Here is a 15379-nt window from a genome sequence, read left to right as displayed (position 1 = left end):
CATTTTTAAAAACATATCTATCATTTGTCGTGCATTGCTGAAGCCACAAACCATTTGGTAGCCACTCTTTGTATTTGTATACTATATGGCATATTAAAAAACAAAACAAACCTTCCAAAGTGGGTCTTCAAGGGGGAAAACCACACCAAACAATTTTCCTTTAACTGGAGAGAGGTATTGGCTGACTTTAAGACTGTTCACATGGGGCTTTTGTAGCCATAATAGCAATTTATTGGCATTATTACATTATCTGGTTGAGAACATGACATTTCGGCCCTAATGGCTTCCATGCTCCATCAGAATGGTTCCGATATCAAGACAGCCAGAATGTTGCACTGCTCTGACTATAGGCCCTTTCTACTTGCAGAGAGGCATAGGAAGATAACTCTAGTTTTCTTTGGTTACTACCTCTATACAGCAAACCCCAGTGCAGATAACAGTTGCGCTGAGACTTGGCTGTAGATTCTGGTGTTACCATAGGAGTGTACAGCCATGGCTCAGGGCCTAGATAACAGCTCACTTTGCCTGGTCCCTCCTACCTCCCTCCTTCCTTCCTTCCTTCCCCTCAGCTCACCTTGTCCACCTCTCACCAGCACCACACCTCACCAGACACTTCACACACTGTAGATGACAGGAGAGACATTGTGCATTCAGCAACAGTGACTTTATAATATTGTGTTCTATGTTGGTTTTGTGTTTCAGTGGTCATTGGGCAAGGTCCAGGAGCATACGGGCTGTATCATGGTCATGCGACTTGACTTGTTGAAAGGAATGTCTAACTAACTAATCTTTTGGAAGCCTTTATATACATTCTGGCAAACAACTTACAAAGCCTCAGCAAACAATTTCTTGACAACAGTATGTGTTTGTCGACATACAGTCCGTATGGTTTTGCCTCTTGCTTTACAAAGTCTGATGCAAACATAGTTTAGTTGTTCCCACACTCATGGGTTTAACCGGGTTTATAGTTATGCCGTGGTCAGTTTTTCAGCTCTAGTGAACATTCACAGACTTTATTTAAACCTCTGTTATCACAGGTCATAACCCATGTCTCATTTCTTTAAAAGTTAAATCAGTTGGCTAACTAATAACTATGACAATCTGTATTGATCCATGTTCTTGTTATGGTAAGGAAGGACACATCTACAAAGAGAAGGCAATACCTGAGGCCTAGGGAGAAGAGACATGCCCTTTAAATGAACAAAAACAGTCTTGCCTGGGAATGTATGGAAATTGAGAATTATATTTTTCAGACATGGTTTCAGAGGTATGATAATCTAGGCTGCTGTCTGTTTGGTCATCGCAATTCAACTCCTTTTGAAAAGCAGCAAATATTTCCATTCTAATCCACAAAGGAAGTTAAAGTCAAATCATGTTCCTTATGGTATGTACCTCTTCCATTTTTCAGCTTTGTGTGTAATTTATAACAGGGTTTCTTTTGTACAGCTGTATTTTTAATGCTTACAATAATGATAATATGTGCTGTAATACAGCTGCTTGTCAGTGAATGCAGTCAGTGAATATTCCCGATCACTGAATTTGATAAGGATTCTTATTGGTTGTATTGTTACATGAGATATGAAGAAAACAGGAAATAGCAAGCTGTGGTGATGATGCTGATGACGGTCTATGAAAAAGTTGTATCTGGAGAAAGTCCCATGTCACTGAGATGGAGCACCAGCTATATTCAACAGCCTAATCAGGCTCAAGGACTTGAAAGAAGAGATTGAGCTTGGTTCTTGGATCTTGACGCGTTGCCAGTTGAACTAGAAACGTTTAGATTTTAGAGCAGAAAAATGCTAAATAATTGATATTTTAGAAAGTGTTTAGTTGATTATAAGTAATAAGTGGCAATTTTCATTGTGATGATAGTTATATCATAATACTGTAACTCGAATATCAATTGACAAAACAATCTATTTAAATCTGTAGTATCCAACAGGTCCTTGATAGTACAACAACATATGACAAATCACTAATGCATTTTTCTTGCAAATTCTGTTTTTTGGCAAGCTTGGAACTAGACATAGCATCACAGCAGTGCAGTTGATGCCTCTATTTTGCCTCTGACTAAGTCTGATCACAGTTCACAGCTTGACGGAATACATGTTATTTATTTTCTATTCTAAATGTTCTGGGCAAGGTACTCTACTGTTAAAGGGGTATTCAGTCAATAAACAACATTATGTCCATGGTGCCATATTATGATTGACCATCTCCATGCCAGGGTTGTGGCGTCCTCTTTTGGTAACAACAGAACTGCATACCTGACCCACTTAGCTGAATCACAGTGCAAATAAAATACTAAACTTCAACTAATAAACATAAAACTGTGTATGGTAATAATAGTGATGTTGTGTTTTAATTTTCATCAGCCTCTGTTGAAAATCACAACTGTTAATTGGTATAACTAATCAATAACAACAATAACAAATTAATACCACTTGTGGAAATGAAGCTGTTCACTGATATTGCTTTCACTTGCACCCTCCACTGCTGTCCAAGCTCACCTTTAGAAACCATGGTAGACTTATGGTAGAAACAACCGTGGTTCTCAATGAAACATCTGGAGTGAGGAAATGCAGACACACACAAGCTAAAGGTGCAAATTCATTAAAATGACAGTGCAAATCACTCTGTGCAATTTCTAATGTACATTTAGTTTAGCTGAGCTGTATCATATGGTTTTGTAAGCTGTCAAAATGTGTGATTATGTGGTGAAAGATAAAATAAATGTTATGTTAAATTAAAGAAAGACTTGATGCATTTATATGATCATATCTTTTTAAAGTTAATTATTTTATGAAAGTGACAGTAAAGGTATTTTGTAAGCCTACTGAGCATGGATTTTGGCCTGGTACCGAGTCTAGATTGGTCTAGATCAGGGATGGGCAATCCGCGGACCAATAATAATACAATTAAATAAACTGATGAGATTCGTTTTTTTGTGGACCCCAATCAAAGTTGCCCATTCCGGAATGGTTAACCCCTAGAGGTGTGTCCCAACAATCTCACATTTCTTCTGAAGTGTGCATTTGTTCCCTTCATGGATTTGAAAAGAAATGAATGGTATATGGATGGAAACGCCAGTACACCGATCCAATATTTGTACATTTGCGGGGGAGTCGTGAACAAGTACACACTTCAGGAGGAATGGGACGTAAGAGGGTCGGTGGTAGTGTCGATTTGGAATAAAATTGCAAGGTCAGCCTATTTATCCCATGATGCTTTGCGGCAGGAAAAATTACAGATAAATTCAATTAATTCTGTTTTGATTCAATGCTATCTCTTGTTTTGTCATCTAATATATGATTTAAATGCTTAACCCAACTGAAAATCACAAACAGAACATGTTTCGTAAAATAAAGGTAATTATATTCTCTACCCTGACTGAAGTCCCTGTGTTCCGAGACCAGATTGTAGAACTGTGTGTTTTACCGTAAAAAGGGCTTCTGCTATGTATAGCACAGGGAAGGTAGTGATATTCCACCTTTCCTGCGGAATCTATATCAAGAGATTTCGGAAGCATAATTTTTACCTTCTGGGGTTGCGAATGATCGTGAATCTTTGCGCCCCAATATGTTGTACAAATAAAGTAGATCAATTGTTGTTCGGCGCCTGTACAAACAGACAGGCCTGTGTCACTGGTCCACAAAATTAAATATTCAATTGCTAAAGCAGGTCGTAACCCGAACGTCAGTGAAATAAGTGATGATTGCTGTCAAAACATTTTTTTACAGCGACTGATTGTCAACAGGCTTGTGTTTTATGTTTGACCTATTTTGGGGGAAGCAGCATGCATGACTGGCGAGCCGCGCTATATCTCAGGAAGTGTAACTGCACGAAGTGCGCATGCCCAGCAGCTTGTAGGGATGTATTCGACTTCGTAAAAACGGTAAGGAAATTCAGAACGATGGCTTTGTAATTTTAGGTTTATTCGGGTTATAAAGGCGAACTGATTTATATGCTAGGTAATGTCTATCTCCACGTAGAGTTTGGTATTTGTAAAGGGGCAACACCCCGGGCTCGCTCCGAATGGCTGGGCAACGCCGTCGCCGCGTTGTTGTTTTCGTGTACGTGCTGCCGCACAGGGACGTAATTTTGAGAGCGGAGAAAAGGAAAAAGTTGAACGAACGGGCGCACGCTTGTTCAGAAAAAAGCGTCACGTAACCGCCGTCACTATGTAAATATCCAAGGTGGCTAGTAACAACCCAGCCTTAGGTTGCTTAAGCTCCAAACCTCTGCCCAGAGTCTATTATTTTAGTTAGCCTAGCCATCTTGCTAGTTACAAGCCGCCACCTTGCTAGCAAGATAGTACATTGTCATTGCATGGGCGTAAGCCGTTCATATATACCTCACTGGTGTAGGCTATTTGGGCAAATGGTGCATTAGCAGCTAGCTATCAATGTTAGACCTGATCTTATGACTAACTAATGCACTGCCCTGCCCATACCCATAGAAACGTTGTCAGTAGAAAAATTGTGAAAACTTGCTGTGCATAAAGTTGAACTAGTAGCTAGCTAACGCAACGTTTCTGTGGGTATGGGCAGTGCAGTACACTAGTTTCAGTTTGGAGATCCGGTGTAACAATAGCTAGCTACTAGTTAAAAGTTATGCACAGCAAGTTTTGTAGAGATCAAGTAAAAAAGGAAACTAGCTAGTAACCATGTTGTGCCCCCTTTTCTAAATATGACAGAATAAAGTAACACTTTGGAGGTTAAAATGCTGAAAAACCATACTGTCATTGGCTGAAACTTTGAGGCAATTGAATCTGTTTACGAGCATGGTCTGCCCTAAGAACATCTTATCCAGATTCTGCCTCGTCCAGTCTGTCCTCCTGTAATCTTTGTCACACACACACACACACACACACACACACACACACACACACACACACACACACACACACACACACACACACATTATTCTAATCTACTTTATTTGTAACCATTGTGCTCTTCTTCCCTATACTCACCTGGGCCTTCAGTAGGCTACACTGGGAGGATGGCACAAACCGAGGTGACAACGGTCTCCATGGGGGACCTGGTGGTGGTGAAGGCTACTGATGAAGAGAATGGTGATGATGAGGACAGCAACACACAGGTCATCCTCCAGCTACAACCAATCACAGCAGGGTAGGTACAGACTGATGTTTACTTGGGCCTGATAGGGGAAAAGGGGACAAGACTAGTGTAACAGAGTTGGTTCGGTGAACCATGCTCACATGATGACTCCCCAAGCTAATTGCCCAGGCTTTAGGTTAGTGAGCTAACATAGTCAGACCCTGCTTTGTTTTTTGCCAACATTTTCATTTGTTGTGTTTCACTTTCCCTTGCAGTATGGATGAGTCAGGAGAGACAGACACAGCTGTGGAGGCATACCCAGGTAAGGAACATATACACATATATAAATAAACACACACATAAATAAACACAAACAAAGTATATAATAAAAAATGTTCCTTCAGAAGAAGCCACAGTTGATGGGGAGGAGGTAGAGCTGGGTTATCCCATCACATGTGGAGAGTGTAAAGCTGTGCTGCTGGTCAAGAAGTTTGTCTGTCCTGGAATAAACGTCAAATGTGTCAAGGTTAGTATTGTCATGGTCATTGTATTTTCTACAGAAATCATCAAGTTTTTCAAATGTTAGTATGCAGAGAAGGAACAGCTCAGCCTGCCAGCTATTGATATACTTATAATCCTGTTTGTACAATGTCAGCAGAAGAGATTGTCACATACCATTTAATATATGCCATTTAGCAGACGTTTTCATCCGAAGCCACTTAGTCATGTGTGCTTACATTTTACTTATGAGTGGCCCCAGGAATCGAACCCACAACCCTGGCATTGCAAACACCATGCTCTAACAACTGAGCCATACAGGACCAGTTGTTTGCTTTAACAATGCCTTAGACATCGGTTGAATGTTTCTCATTGGCCAGTTGGTTCTTTGCTGTCTCCTTTCTAATAAGGTGGTGTAGGTATATGTTTGTAATCCCAGTGAACAGGTATGGTTCCTTTCTAAACTCTCTCCCAATAACGTCTGCCCCATACAGTATGAAGACCAACTGATCAGTCCCAAGCAGTTTGTCCACATGTCTGGGAAGGCTACACTGAAGGACTGGAAAAGAGCTATCCGGATGGGAGGGGTCATGCTCAGGTGAGGAGTAGAGTCGACCAGTCCCAAATCAACCGCTAGACTCTAGCCCCTAAGCACCTGTGTAGAGATCTGAGATCATTTGATAGACAGACATAATCTAGAGGTAGTTTGAATTTAGAGAGGTGGGCCAGAAACTGGAGGGTTGCCAGTTAGGATCCCAGGTCTGAGGGGAAAATCAACCCGAGGTGATTGATGTAGATGATGTTTCCCTTCTCTTCCCTCTGTCTTTCCTCACTCTTGTCCTTTATCTAATAATCTCTCTCCTTCAGGAAGATGATGGACTCGGGGCAGCTAGACTTCTATGAACACAGCACTCTGTGCACCAACACGTGTCGTAGTACCAAGTTTGACCTACTGATCAACAACACACGCTTCCCCCCTGATGGCAGCGGACTCACCACACCCATCTCCTCACAAGGTGAGACCAGACCCACCCCTCACTGAGGGCTGTAAAGATCTCAGGTTATCTGATGGCAAAACAATTTAAAAGTTTGTCAGGCAGTTATTTTCTGTAAGGAACCTTTTAATCCTATTTTCTACCATTTTAACTTATTTTTTAATTGGTGATATCGTACACATGTCCATTAACTTTACATTTTCATTGGGATATATACACAAGTTTGGAATACAGTATCAGTCAATAAACATCCAGGCCCAGAACCATCCGTGTTATTTTGTGCATTGAATATTGTAAGTAGTGTAGCTGACCATGTCTCTCCCCTGTTGGACATGTAGCCCAGGTGGTGATAGGTAATGGTGGCCAGGTTGCCATGACAACAGAGGAGCGGTCAGAGATTCTGACCGGAACAGTGGAGTGGAGTTCAGGGGCTGTAGCCATGGAGACAGAGAAGAAGGAAACCAGTGAGATATCAGGTGTGTTCTTCACCCAGACAGCTCCCACTAGTGACTATTTCCTGTAGTTGCACTCACAACTCTGATGTCAAATATATTGAACAAAAATATAAATGCGACATGCAACAATTTAATTGATTTTACTGAGTTACAGTTCATATGAGGACATCAGTCAGTTTAAATAAATTCGGCCCTAATCTGGCTCCCGAGTTGCGCAGCGGTCTAAGACACTGCATCTCAGTGCTACAGGCGTCACTACCGGCCGTGATCGGGAGTCCCATAGGCCGGCGCACAATCGCACCCAGTGTCGTCCGGGTTAGGGGAGAGTTTGGACGGGGTAGGCCGTCATTGTAAAATAATAATTTGTTCTTAACTGACTTGCCTAGTTAAATAAAGGTTAAATATATAAAAAAATATCTATAAAAAAATATATGGATTTCACATGACTGAGAACACAGTTATGCATCTGTTGGTCACATATACCTTTTTAAAAATGGGCCTCACAATGGTCCTCAGGATCTCGTCACAGTATTTTTGTGTATTCAAATTGCAATTGATAAAATACAATTGTGTTTGTTGTTCGTAACTTATGCCTGCCCATACCATAACTCCACCGCCACCATGGGGCACTCTGTTCACGACGTTGACAATAGCAAACTCCTCGCACACACCAGGGGTCTGCGCTTTGAAGCCGGTTGGCCGTACTGCCAAATTCTCTAAAACGATGTTGGTGTCTTATGGTAGAGAAATAAACATAAAATTATTTGGCAACAGCTCTGGTGGACATTCCTGCAGTCAGCATTTATTGTCCCCAGCACAACGGGCACCTGTGTAATGATTATGCTGTTTAATCAGCTTCTTGATATGCCACACCTGTTAGGCGGATGGATTATCTTGGCAAAGGAGAAATGCTCATTAACAGGTATGTAAACAAATTTGTGCTCAAAACTTGAGAGAAATTTTTGCATATGGAACATTTCTGGGATCTTTTATTTCAGCTCATGAAACATGGGACCAACACTTTACATGTTGCATTTATATTTTTGTTCATTGTAGTTTTCTGGTCATTAGTCTTGTATCAATCTAAGGTTCATACCTGGGTCAAATACATTATGTCAGATACTTGCTATTGGGTGCCATTGGTTTAGCTCGACCGGTAAAATGGAACCAATGGAATAATCCCCAAAGTGCAAACTCCGCCCATCCTATATGCCGGTCAAGCTAAACCAACCACATCTCAAGTATTTGAAAGTATGTGACACATGTAATTGACTTAAGATCTTTCTCATCTCTCTCTACCTCGTTACTCAAATGGCATATAAACTACTTTGAACTCTGCTGTGTCCTTTGTTCCCCCAGAGGAGACGTTGAACTTCTGGAAAGGCATAGCTGACGTGGGCCTGATGGGGGAGGTGGTAGACAACATCAGGACAGAGCTGTTGGAGATGCTGAGAGGAGTGCAGCTACGCAGCGAGCAGGCTGCCCTGCAGGACGCGGGTGGGTACTGGCACACTGGCACCTAAGACACAGGGAATAGGGTACAGGGTACAGGTACTTTCTAAGGGTATATGGTGTCACACAGGTGCAATGTTGGTTTCTGGGGATTAAATAAAGTAAAGTCTACATTATGGGTCTTTTGTGGGGCATCCCCACAAATAGGGGACACATTTTATGTCTTGTTGAATTGTCTTACTTCAGTAAGTGAATAAAGTTTACATTTCTTTTCTTTGATTAATTGATTGACTGATGGATGTGTTGTTACAGATGATGTGAGGGGGGGGTGGATGGATGTGTTGTAAGTGACCCTGTGATGGGTTGATGGATGTGTTGTTACTGACCGTGTGATTGGTTGCCCACTGATGGATCTCAGATTCCTGTCTGGTAGAGGTGGCAGTGTTGAGTAACCTGGCCCAGGTGTTTGGCCTGCTGGACTCGGTCAAACACATCCTGAACGTAAGGAGAGAACAGACTGACCCTGGAGAGGAGCAGTTCATTAGCACACTGACCAGTGAGTAATGTTTAATTCAGTAACTTCAGGCAGAGGAAGGGAGATTGAGATATGTACAGTGGGGAGAACAAGTATTTGATACACTGCCGATTTTGCAGGTTTTCCTACTTACAAAGCATGTAGAGGTCTGTCATTTTTATCATAGGTACACTTCAACTGTGAGAGACGGAATCTAAAACAAAAATCCAGAAAATCACATTGTATGATTTTTAAGTAATTAATTTGCATTTTATTGCATGACATAAGTATTTGATCACCTACCAACCAGTAAGAATTCCGGCTCTCACAGACCTGTTAGTTTTTCTTTAAGAAGCCCTCCTGTTCTCCACTCATTACCTGTATTAACTGCACCTGTTTGAACTCGTTACCTGTATAAAAGACACCTGTCCACACACTCAATCAAACAGACTCCAACCTCTCCACAATGGCCAAGACCAGAGAGCTGTGTAAGGACATCAGGGATAAATTGTAGACCTGTACAAGGCTGGGATGGGCTACAGGACAATAGGCAAGCAGCTTGGTGAGAAGGCAACAACTGTTGGCACAATTATTAGAAAATGGAAGAAGTTCAAGATGACGGTCAATCACCCTCGGTCTGGGGCTCCATGCAAGATCTCACCTCGTGGGGCATCAATGATCATGAGGAATGTGAGGGATCAGCCCAGAACTACACGGCAGGACCTGGTCAATGACCTGAAGAGAGCTGGGACCACAGTCTCAAAGAAAACCATTAGTAACACACTACGCCGTCATGGATTAAAATCCTGCAGCGCACGCAAGGTCCCCCTGCTCAAGCCAGCGCATGTCCAGGCCCGTCTGAAGTTTGCCAATGACCATCTGGATGATCCAGAGGAGGAATGGGAGAAGGTCATGTGGTCTGATGAGACAAAAATAGAGCTTTTTGCTCTAAACTCCACTCGCCGTGTTTGGAGGAATAGAAGGATGAGTACAACCCCAAGAACACCATCCCAACCGTGAAGCATGGAGGTGGAAACATCATTCTTTGGGGATGCTTTTCTGCAAAGGGGACAGGACGACTGCACCGTATTGAGGGGAGGATGGATGGGGCCATGTATCGCGAGATCTTGGCCAACAACCTCCTTCCCTCAGTAAGAGCATTGAAGATGGGTCGTGGCTGGGTCTTCCAGCATGACAACGACACGAAGCACACAGCCATGGCAACTAAGGAGTGGCTCCGTAAGAAGCATCTCAAGGTCCTGGAGTGGCCTAGCCAGTCTCCAGACCTGAACCCAATAGAAAATCTTTGGAGGGAGCTGAAAGTCCGTATTGCCCAGCGACAGCCCCGAAACCTGAAGGATCTGGAGAAGATCTGTAGGGAGGAGTGGGCCAAAATCCCTGCTGCAGTGTGTGCAAACCTAGTCAAGAACTACAGGAAACGTATGATCTCTGTAATTGCAAACAAAGGTTTCTGTACCAAATATTAAGTTCTGCTTTTCTGATGTATCAAATACTTATGTCATGCAATAAAATGCAAATGAATTACTTAAAAATCATACAATGTGATTTTCTGGATTTTTGTTTTAGATTCCGTCTCTCATAGTTGAAGTGTACCTATGATAAAAATTACAGACCTCTACATGCTTTGTAAGTAGGAAACACTGACGATTTTGCAGGTTATCAAATACTTGTTCTCCCCACTGTATATAAATATTCCTATGATGTTTTGTTCCGGATCATTTCCATTTTAGTCATATTATTTAATGTCAATGGTCAGGAAACAAAAAAGCCAAGTCTACATTCAATAGCAAAGATGGACCTGTTTTGGATCTTGCCTCAAACTTGCTAATTGATACGGTTGATTACTGTAGGGCACCACCTGAGTAATTTCTGACCTCTGACTGATCTCCACAGACCTGGAGCTGCAGCTGGAGGAACAGAGACGACAGCAGCACTTCAGAGCTCAGCTCTGCCACCCCCAGCCCCACAACAACATCAGTCACACCCCAGGAGGCAAACCCACCAAGCCCAAGGCCAAACGACCTCGCTTGCAGCGGCCAGCCTCCACCACCCTCCTCACCTCTTCCCTCTACCAGCCCCAGACAGCCACCCTGCAGCCCCAGCAGTTCACTGTACTTTCCCCCATTTCATTCTCTTCCATGGGCCAGCCCTTCTCCCTGTCCGGCTTGTCTGGCCTGTCAGGTCTCCCCATGGCCACGCTGGGTCAACAGAACAACACGGTGACACTCCACACCCTACCGGCTGGCGCCCAGACCTTCACCCAATACATCACCACCATGTTTGGGGCCGACGGCAAGACAGAGACCCTGACCCTCCAACCGTCCCAAGGGCTGACGCTGGTGGGCACCACCCTCCAGGACCCAAGTCAGCTGGGAGGAACCATGATGAGTCCCCTGGAGCTGGTCCAACTCACCCAGGGAGAGGTGACCGTCAGTGGGGAGATGATGGTTGAGCAGCCCATGGGCCAAGTTGTGGAGAGTAGGACAATGGTACTCCACCAGGAGGGGATGGTACAGGAGGGATTGGTGGAGGGAGTAGAGGACAAGAGCCAGGCACAAACGACCGTGACCGAGATCGACCCTGCACCGGGCGACCAGACCATGGGGGCGGTGATGGAGCTACAGCTGGCCCAAGAAGGAAAGGCTGAGGTTGGGGAGGAGGGTTTCGCCATGGTCGTCCATGGTGGGATGGATGTGACCATGGTCTCGGAGGAGGGGAAGGGAGGGGAGGGAATGGTGGTTCAGGGGGAGTCAGAGAATGCCCAGGGGGAGGTTCTCGAAGCTGGGCAGCAGAGCCAGGTAGAGGGGGTAGAGCTGGATGCTAACGGGCAGATCTCATGCCTAAGGATAATGGTGATCGAGGAGGAGACTCAGGAAGAGGACAAGGCTAAATGACCCAGCTCTGCTCTGCAGACAGAGACAATACCCTCTCCTCTCCATGTTGCCATGTGAGACAGTAGGGATGGACTAGCCTGGTTCCAGATATGTTTGTGCTGTCTTGCCAACTCTCTGTGACTGATCATAAGAGCTGGCAAAACAGCACATACAGAGGGTGGACTCATAGACAGAACATAAAAGAGCATGCAGGCATACTTGTGGTGTGAGTAAGTGTTTGGAGTATGCTATTTACACAGAGAGCTGCCAAAGATCTAGCCTTCTTAAGCTGTGGTCCTTAGCAGCTAGGCCAGGGTATCCATTATTTTCATTGTTGTTTCGGTCATTTGTATCAAAATGACAACACAGCCAGGCACGGTATCTGATGTTGTTTGTTTTGTAACATGTGTGTTACCCTTTTGGTGTGTGTGTGTGTGGCTAGAGGTCTACTGTGGGATGACAGCAACAGTTCTAAAACAATAAAGTCTGCTCTATATTTCTTTCATTAAATAGAAAGCATACCACTCTTCCGCTGTGCAGCTTTTGGGATGAAGTCTTTTCTGCAGTTTTTGTAAAACAAAACAAAGATAATATGTTGAGCTCACTGTTGTCAGTTCTGTGAATCGACACTTATTGTACTCTTCACTGGAAGCCTTTTCTTTTCAAGATTTGCATAATTTTTCACGTGATTGTCTGTATGGTGAGAAAATCTAAAGTCTGGACTCATCAGACCAAAGGACAGATTTCCACTGGTGTAATGTCAATTGTTTGTGTTTCTTGGCCCAAGCAAGTCTCTTCTTATTATTGGTGTCCTTTAGTAGTGGTTTCTTTGCAGCAAATCGACCATGAAGGCCTGATTCACACAGTCTCCTCTGAACAGATGATCTTGAGATGTGTCTGTTACTTGAACCTATCCTCTGCTGCAGAGGTAACTCTGGGTCTTCCTTTCCTGTGGCGGTCCTCATGAGAGCCAGTTTCATCATAGCTCTTGAGAGTTTTTGCAACTGCACTTGAAGAAACTTTCAAAGTTCTTTAAAATTTCCAGATTGACTGACCTTCATGTCTTAAAGTAATGATGGACTGTCGTTTCTCTTTACTTATTTGAACTGTTCTTGCCATAACATGGACTTGGTATTTTACCAAATAGCGCTATCTTCTGTATACCACACCTACTTTGTCACAACACGACTGATTGGCTCAGACACATTAAGAAGGAAAGATATTCTACAATTAACTTTTAACAAGGCACACCTGTTAATTGAAATGCATTCCAGGTGACTACCTCATGAAGCTGGTTGAGAGAATACCAAGAGTGTGCAAAGCTGTCATCAAGGCAAAGGATGGCTACTTTGAAGAATTGTTAAACACTTTTTTGGTTAATACATGATTCCATATGTGTTATTTCAAAGTTTTGATGTCTTCACTGTTATTCTCCAATGTAGAAAATAGTAAAAAAAAAAAGAAAAACCCTTGAATGAGTAGGTGTGTCCAAACCTTTGACTGGTACTGTATATGCAAGTTCCATAGAGAACACATTTCTCTCCATTGCAATTTCTTTCTCTGTTTATGATGTTTAGTGTGTGGTTATTTTGCCTCACAAGTTTAATAGACAGAAATGGACCTAAAGTTAAAGTATGACTAAGATGGTTATTTATGTAAGTCAAAGTAGAATAACAGGGTCTCTAATGTCAAGCTGAACAAAATGCTGTTAACACTTTAGGAAGCGGGTATACATACGGCATTCATAACACCTTTACCCAAACCGCTGCCCAGCCTAGAACAAATAACAAAAGTTATTACTTTGTTTTCTTTACTCATAATAACATGCAAAGTTCCATTATCCTGATCGCTTTCAGACACAGAAGTGCGGTGTTGAGACAGAAATTAATAAATCCATTCAATTATTTTGGTCAATGAATGTGAACAAACTTGCAGGGTATTTAAAGTTAACTAATATATCTGTAATGACCTGTTCTATAGTTAACTTTTCAAGCCTTGAGTAAACAGAGGTTATTTCCATAATGACTTTGTAATGTGTTTTAATATTAAAATTAAAAGACAAATAAATTGGTGGTGGTTGGTAGTGGTGTGGTTGTTGGTGTGGGTGTGATGGTTGGTAGTGGGTTTGGGTGTGGTGGTTGGTAGTGGTGTGGTGTTTGGCGGTCGTTGGTAGTGGTGGTTGGTGTGGGTGTGGTGGTTGGTAATGGTGTGGTGGTTGGTAGTGGTGTGGGTGTGGTGGTTGGTAGTGGTGTGGTGGTTGGTAGTGGTGTGGTGGTGGTTGGTGTGGTGGTTGCTAGTGGTGTGGTGATTGGTGTGGGTGTGGTGGTTGGTAGTGGTGTGGTGGTTGGCAGTGGTGTGGTGTTTGGCAGTGGTCTGGTGGTTGGTGGTGGTGTGGTGGTTGGTAGTGGTGTGGTGGTTGGTGTGGGTGTGGTGATTGGTGTGGGTGTGGTGGTTGGTAGTGGTGTGGTGGTTGGCAGTGGTGTGGTGTTTGGCAGTGGTCTTAGTGGTGTGGTGGTTGGTGTGGTGGTTGTTGTGGGTGTGGTGGTTGGTGTGGATGTGGTGGTTGGTAGTGGTGTGGTGGTTGGTGTGGGTGTGGTGGTTGGTAGTGGTGTGGTGGTTGGTGTGGGTGTGGTGGTTGGTGTGGGTGTGGTTGTTGGTGTGGGTTTGGTGGTTGGTAGTGGTGGTTGGTGTGGATGTGGTGGTTGGTAGTGGTGTGGTTGTGGGTGTGGTGGTTGGCGGGTGTGGTGGTTGGCAGTGGTGTGGTGTTTGGCAGTGGTTGGTAGTGGTGTGGTGGTTGGTAGTGGTGTGGTGGTTGGTAGTGGTGTGGGTGTGGTGGTTGGTAGTGGTGTGGTGGTTGGTATGATGGTTGGTAGTGGTGATTAGTGTGGTGGTTGGTAGTGGTGTGGTGGTTGGCAGTTGTGTGTTGTTTGGCAGTGGTCTAAGTGGTGTGGTGGTTGGTGTTGTGTTTGGTAGTGGTGCTGTGGTTGATAGTGGTGTGGTGGTTGGTGTGGGTGTTGTGGTTGGTAGTGGTGTGGTGGTTGGTGTGGGTGTGGTGGTTGGTAGTGGTGTGGCGGTTGGTGTGGGTGTGGTGGTTGGTGTGGGTGTGGTGGTTGGTAGTGGTGTGGTGGTTGGCAGTGGTGTGGTGTTTGGCGGTGGTTGGTAATTCAGTGGTGGTTGGTGTGGCGGTTGGTAGTGGTGTGGTGGTTGGTAGTGGTGTGGTGGTTGGTGTGGGTGTGGTGGTTGGTAGTGGTGTGGTGGTTGGTGTGGGTGTGGTGGTTGGTAGTGGTGTGGTGGTTGGCAGTGGTGTGGCAGTTGGTAGTGGTGGGTGTGGTGGTTGGCAGTGGTGTGGTGGTTGGTAGTGGTGTGGTGGTTGGTAGTGTTGTGCTGGTTGGTGGTTGGTGTGGGTGTGGCAGTTGGTAGTGGTGGTTGGTGTGGATGTGGTGGTTGGTAGCGGTGTGGTGGTTGGTGTGGGTGTGGTGGTTGGCAGTGGTGTGGTGGTTGGCAGTGG

General features: G+C 44.0%; 1 protein-coding gene and 1 non-coding gene across 6 annotated transcripts; both read left to right on the top strand.

Moving 5' to 3' along the window:
* The first annotated feature begins 3441 nt into the window (after positions 1–3441).
* LOC139555426 (U11 spliceosomal RNA) lies at positions 3442–3577 on the top strand. Its single transcript, XR_011671008.1, has one exon. It is a non-coding gene; the product is annotated as a U11 spliceosomal RNA (small nuclear RNA).
* A 179-nt stretch (positions 3578–3756) lies between these two features.
* LOC139554900 (glucocorticoid modulatory element-binding protein 1-like) lies at positions 3757–12421 on the top strand. 5 transcript variants are annotated; one of them, XM_071368160.1, is made up of 10 exons: positions 3757–3895; positions 4988–5135; positions 5339–5385; positions 5471–5589; positions 6056–6159; positions 6429–6577; positions 6895–7032; positions 8371–8508; positions 8882–9019; positions 10892–12421. In XM_071368160.1, the coding sequence occupies exons 2-10, from the start codon at positions 5005–5007 to the stop codon at positions 11890–11892; spliced, it is 1965 nt and encodes a 654-aa protein (XP_071224261.1). In that variant the 5' UTR covers positions 3757–3895; positions 4988–5004; the 3' UTR covers positions 11893–12421. The 5 variants fall into 5 exon arrangements, with proteins under 5 accessions (XP_071224261.1, XP_071224258.1, XP_071224263.1 ...); XM_071368157.1 differs by having other exon boundaries at positions 5468–5589; XM_071368158.1 differs by having other exon boundaries at positions 3799–3895; positions 4991–5135; positions 5468–5589.
* The last annotated feature ends 2958 nt before the right edge of the window (positions 12422–15379 follow it).

Source organism: Salvelinus alpinus, chromosome 26 (assembly GCF_045679555.1).
Source record: "Salvelinus alpinus chromosome 26, SLU_Salpinus.1, whole genome shotgun sequence".
NCBI classification, from domain to species: Eukaryota; Metazoa; Chordata; class Actinopteri; order Salmoniformes; family Salmonidae; genus Salvelinus; species Salvelinus alpinus.
Note: the sequence above shows the minus strand (reverse complement) of the source record. Positions and strands in the feature narration are given on the sequence as shown.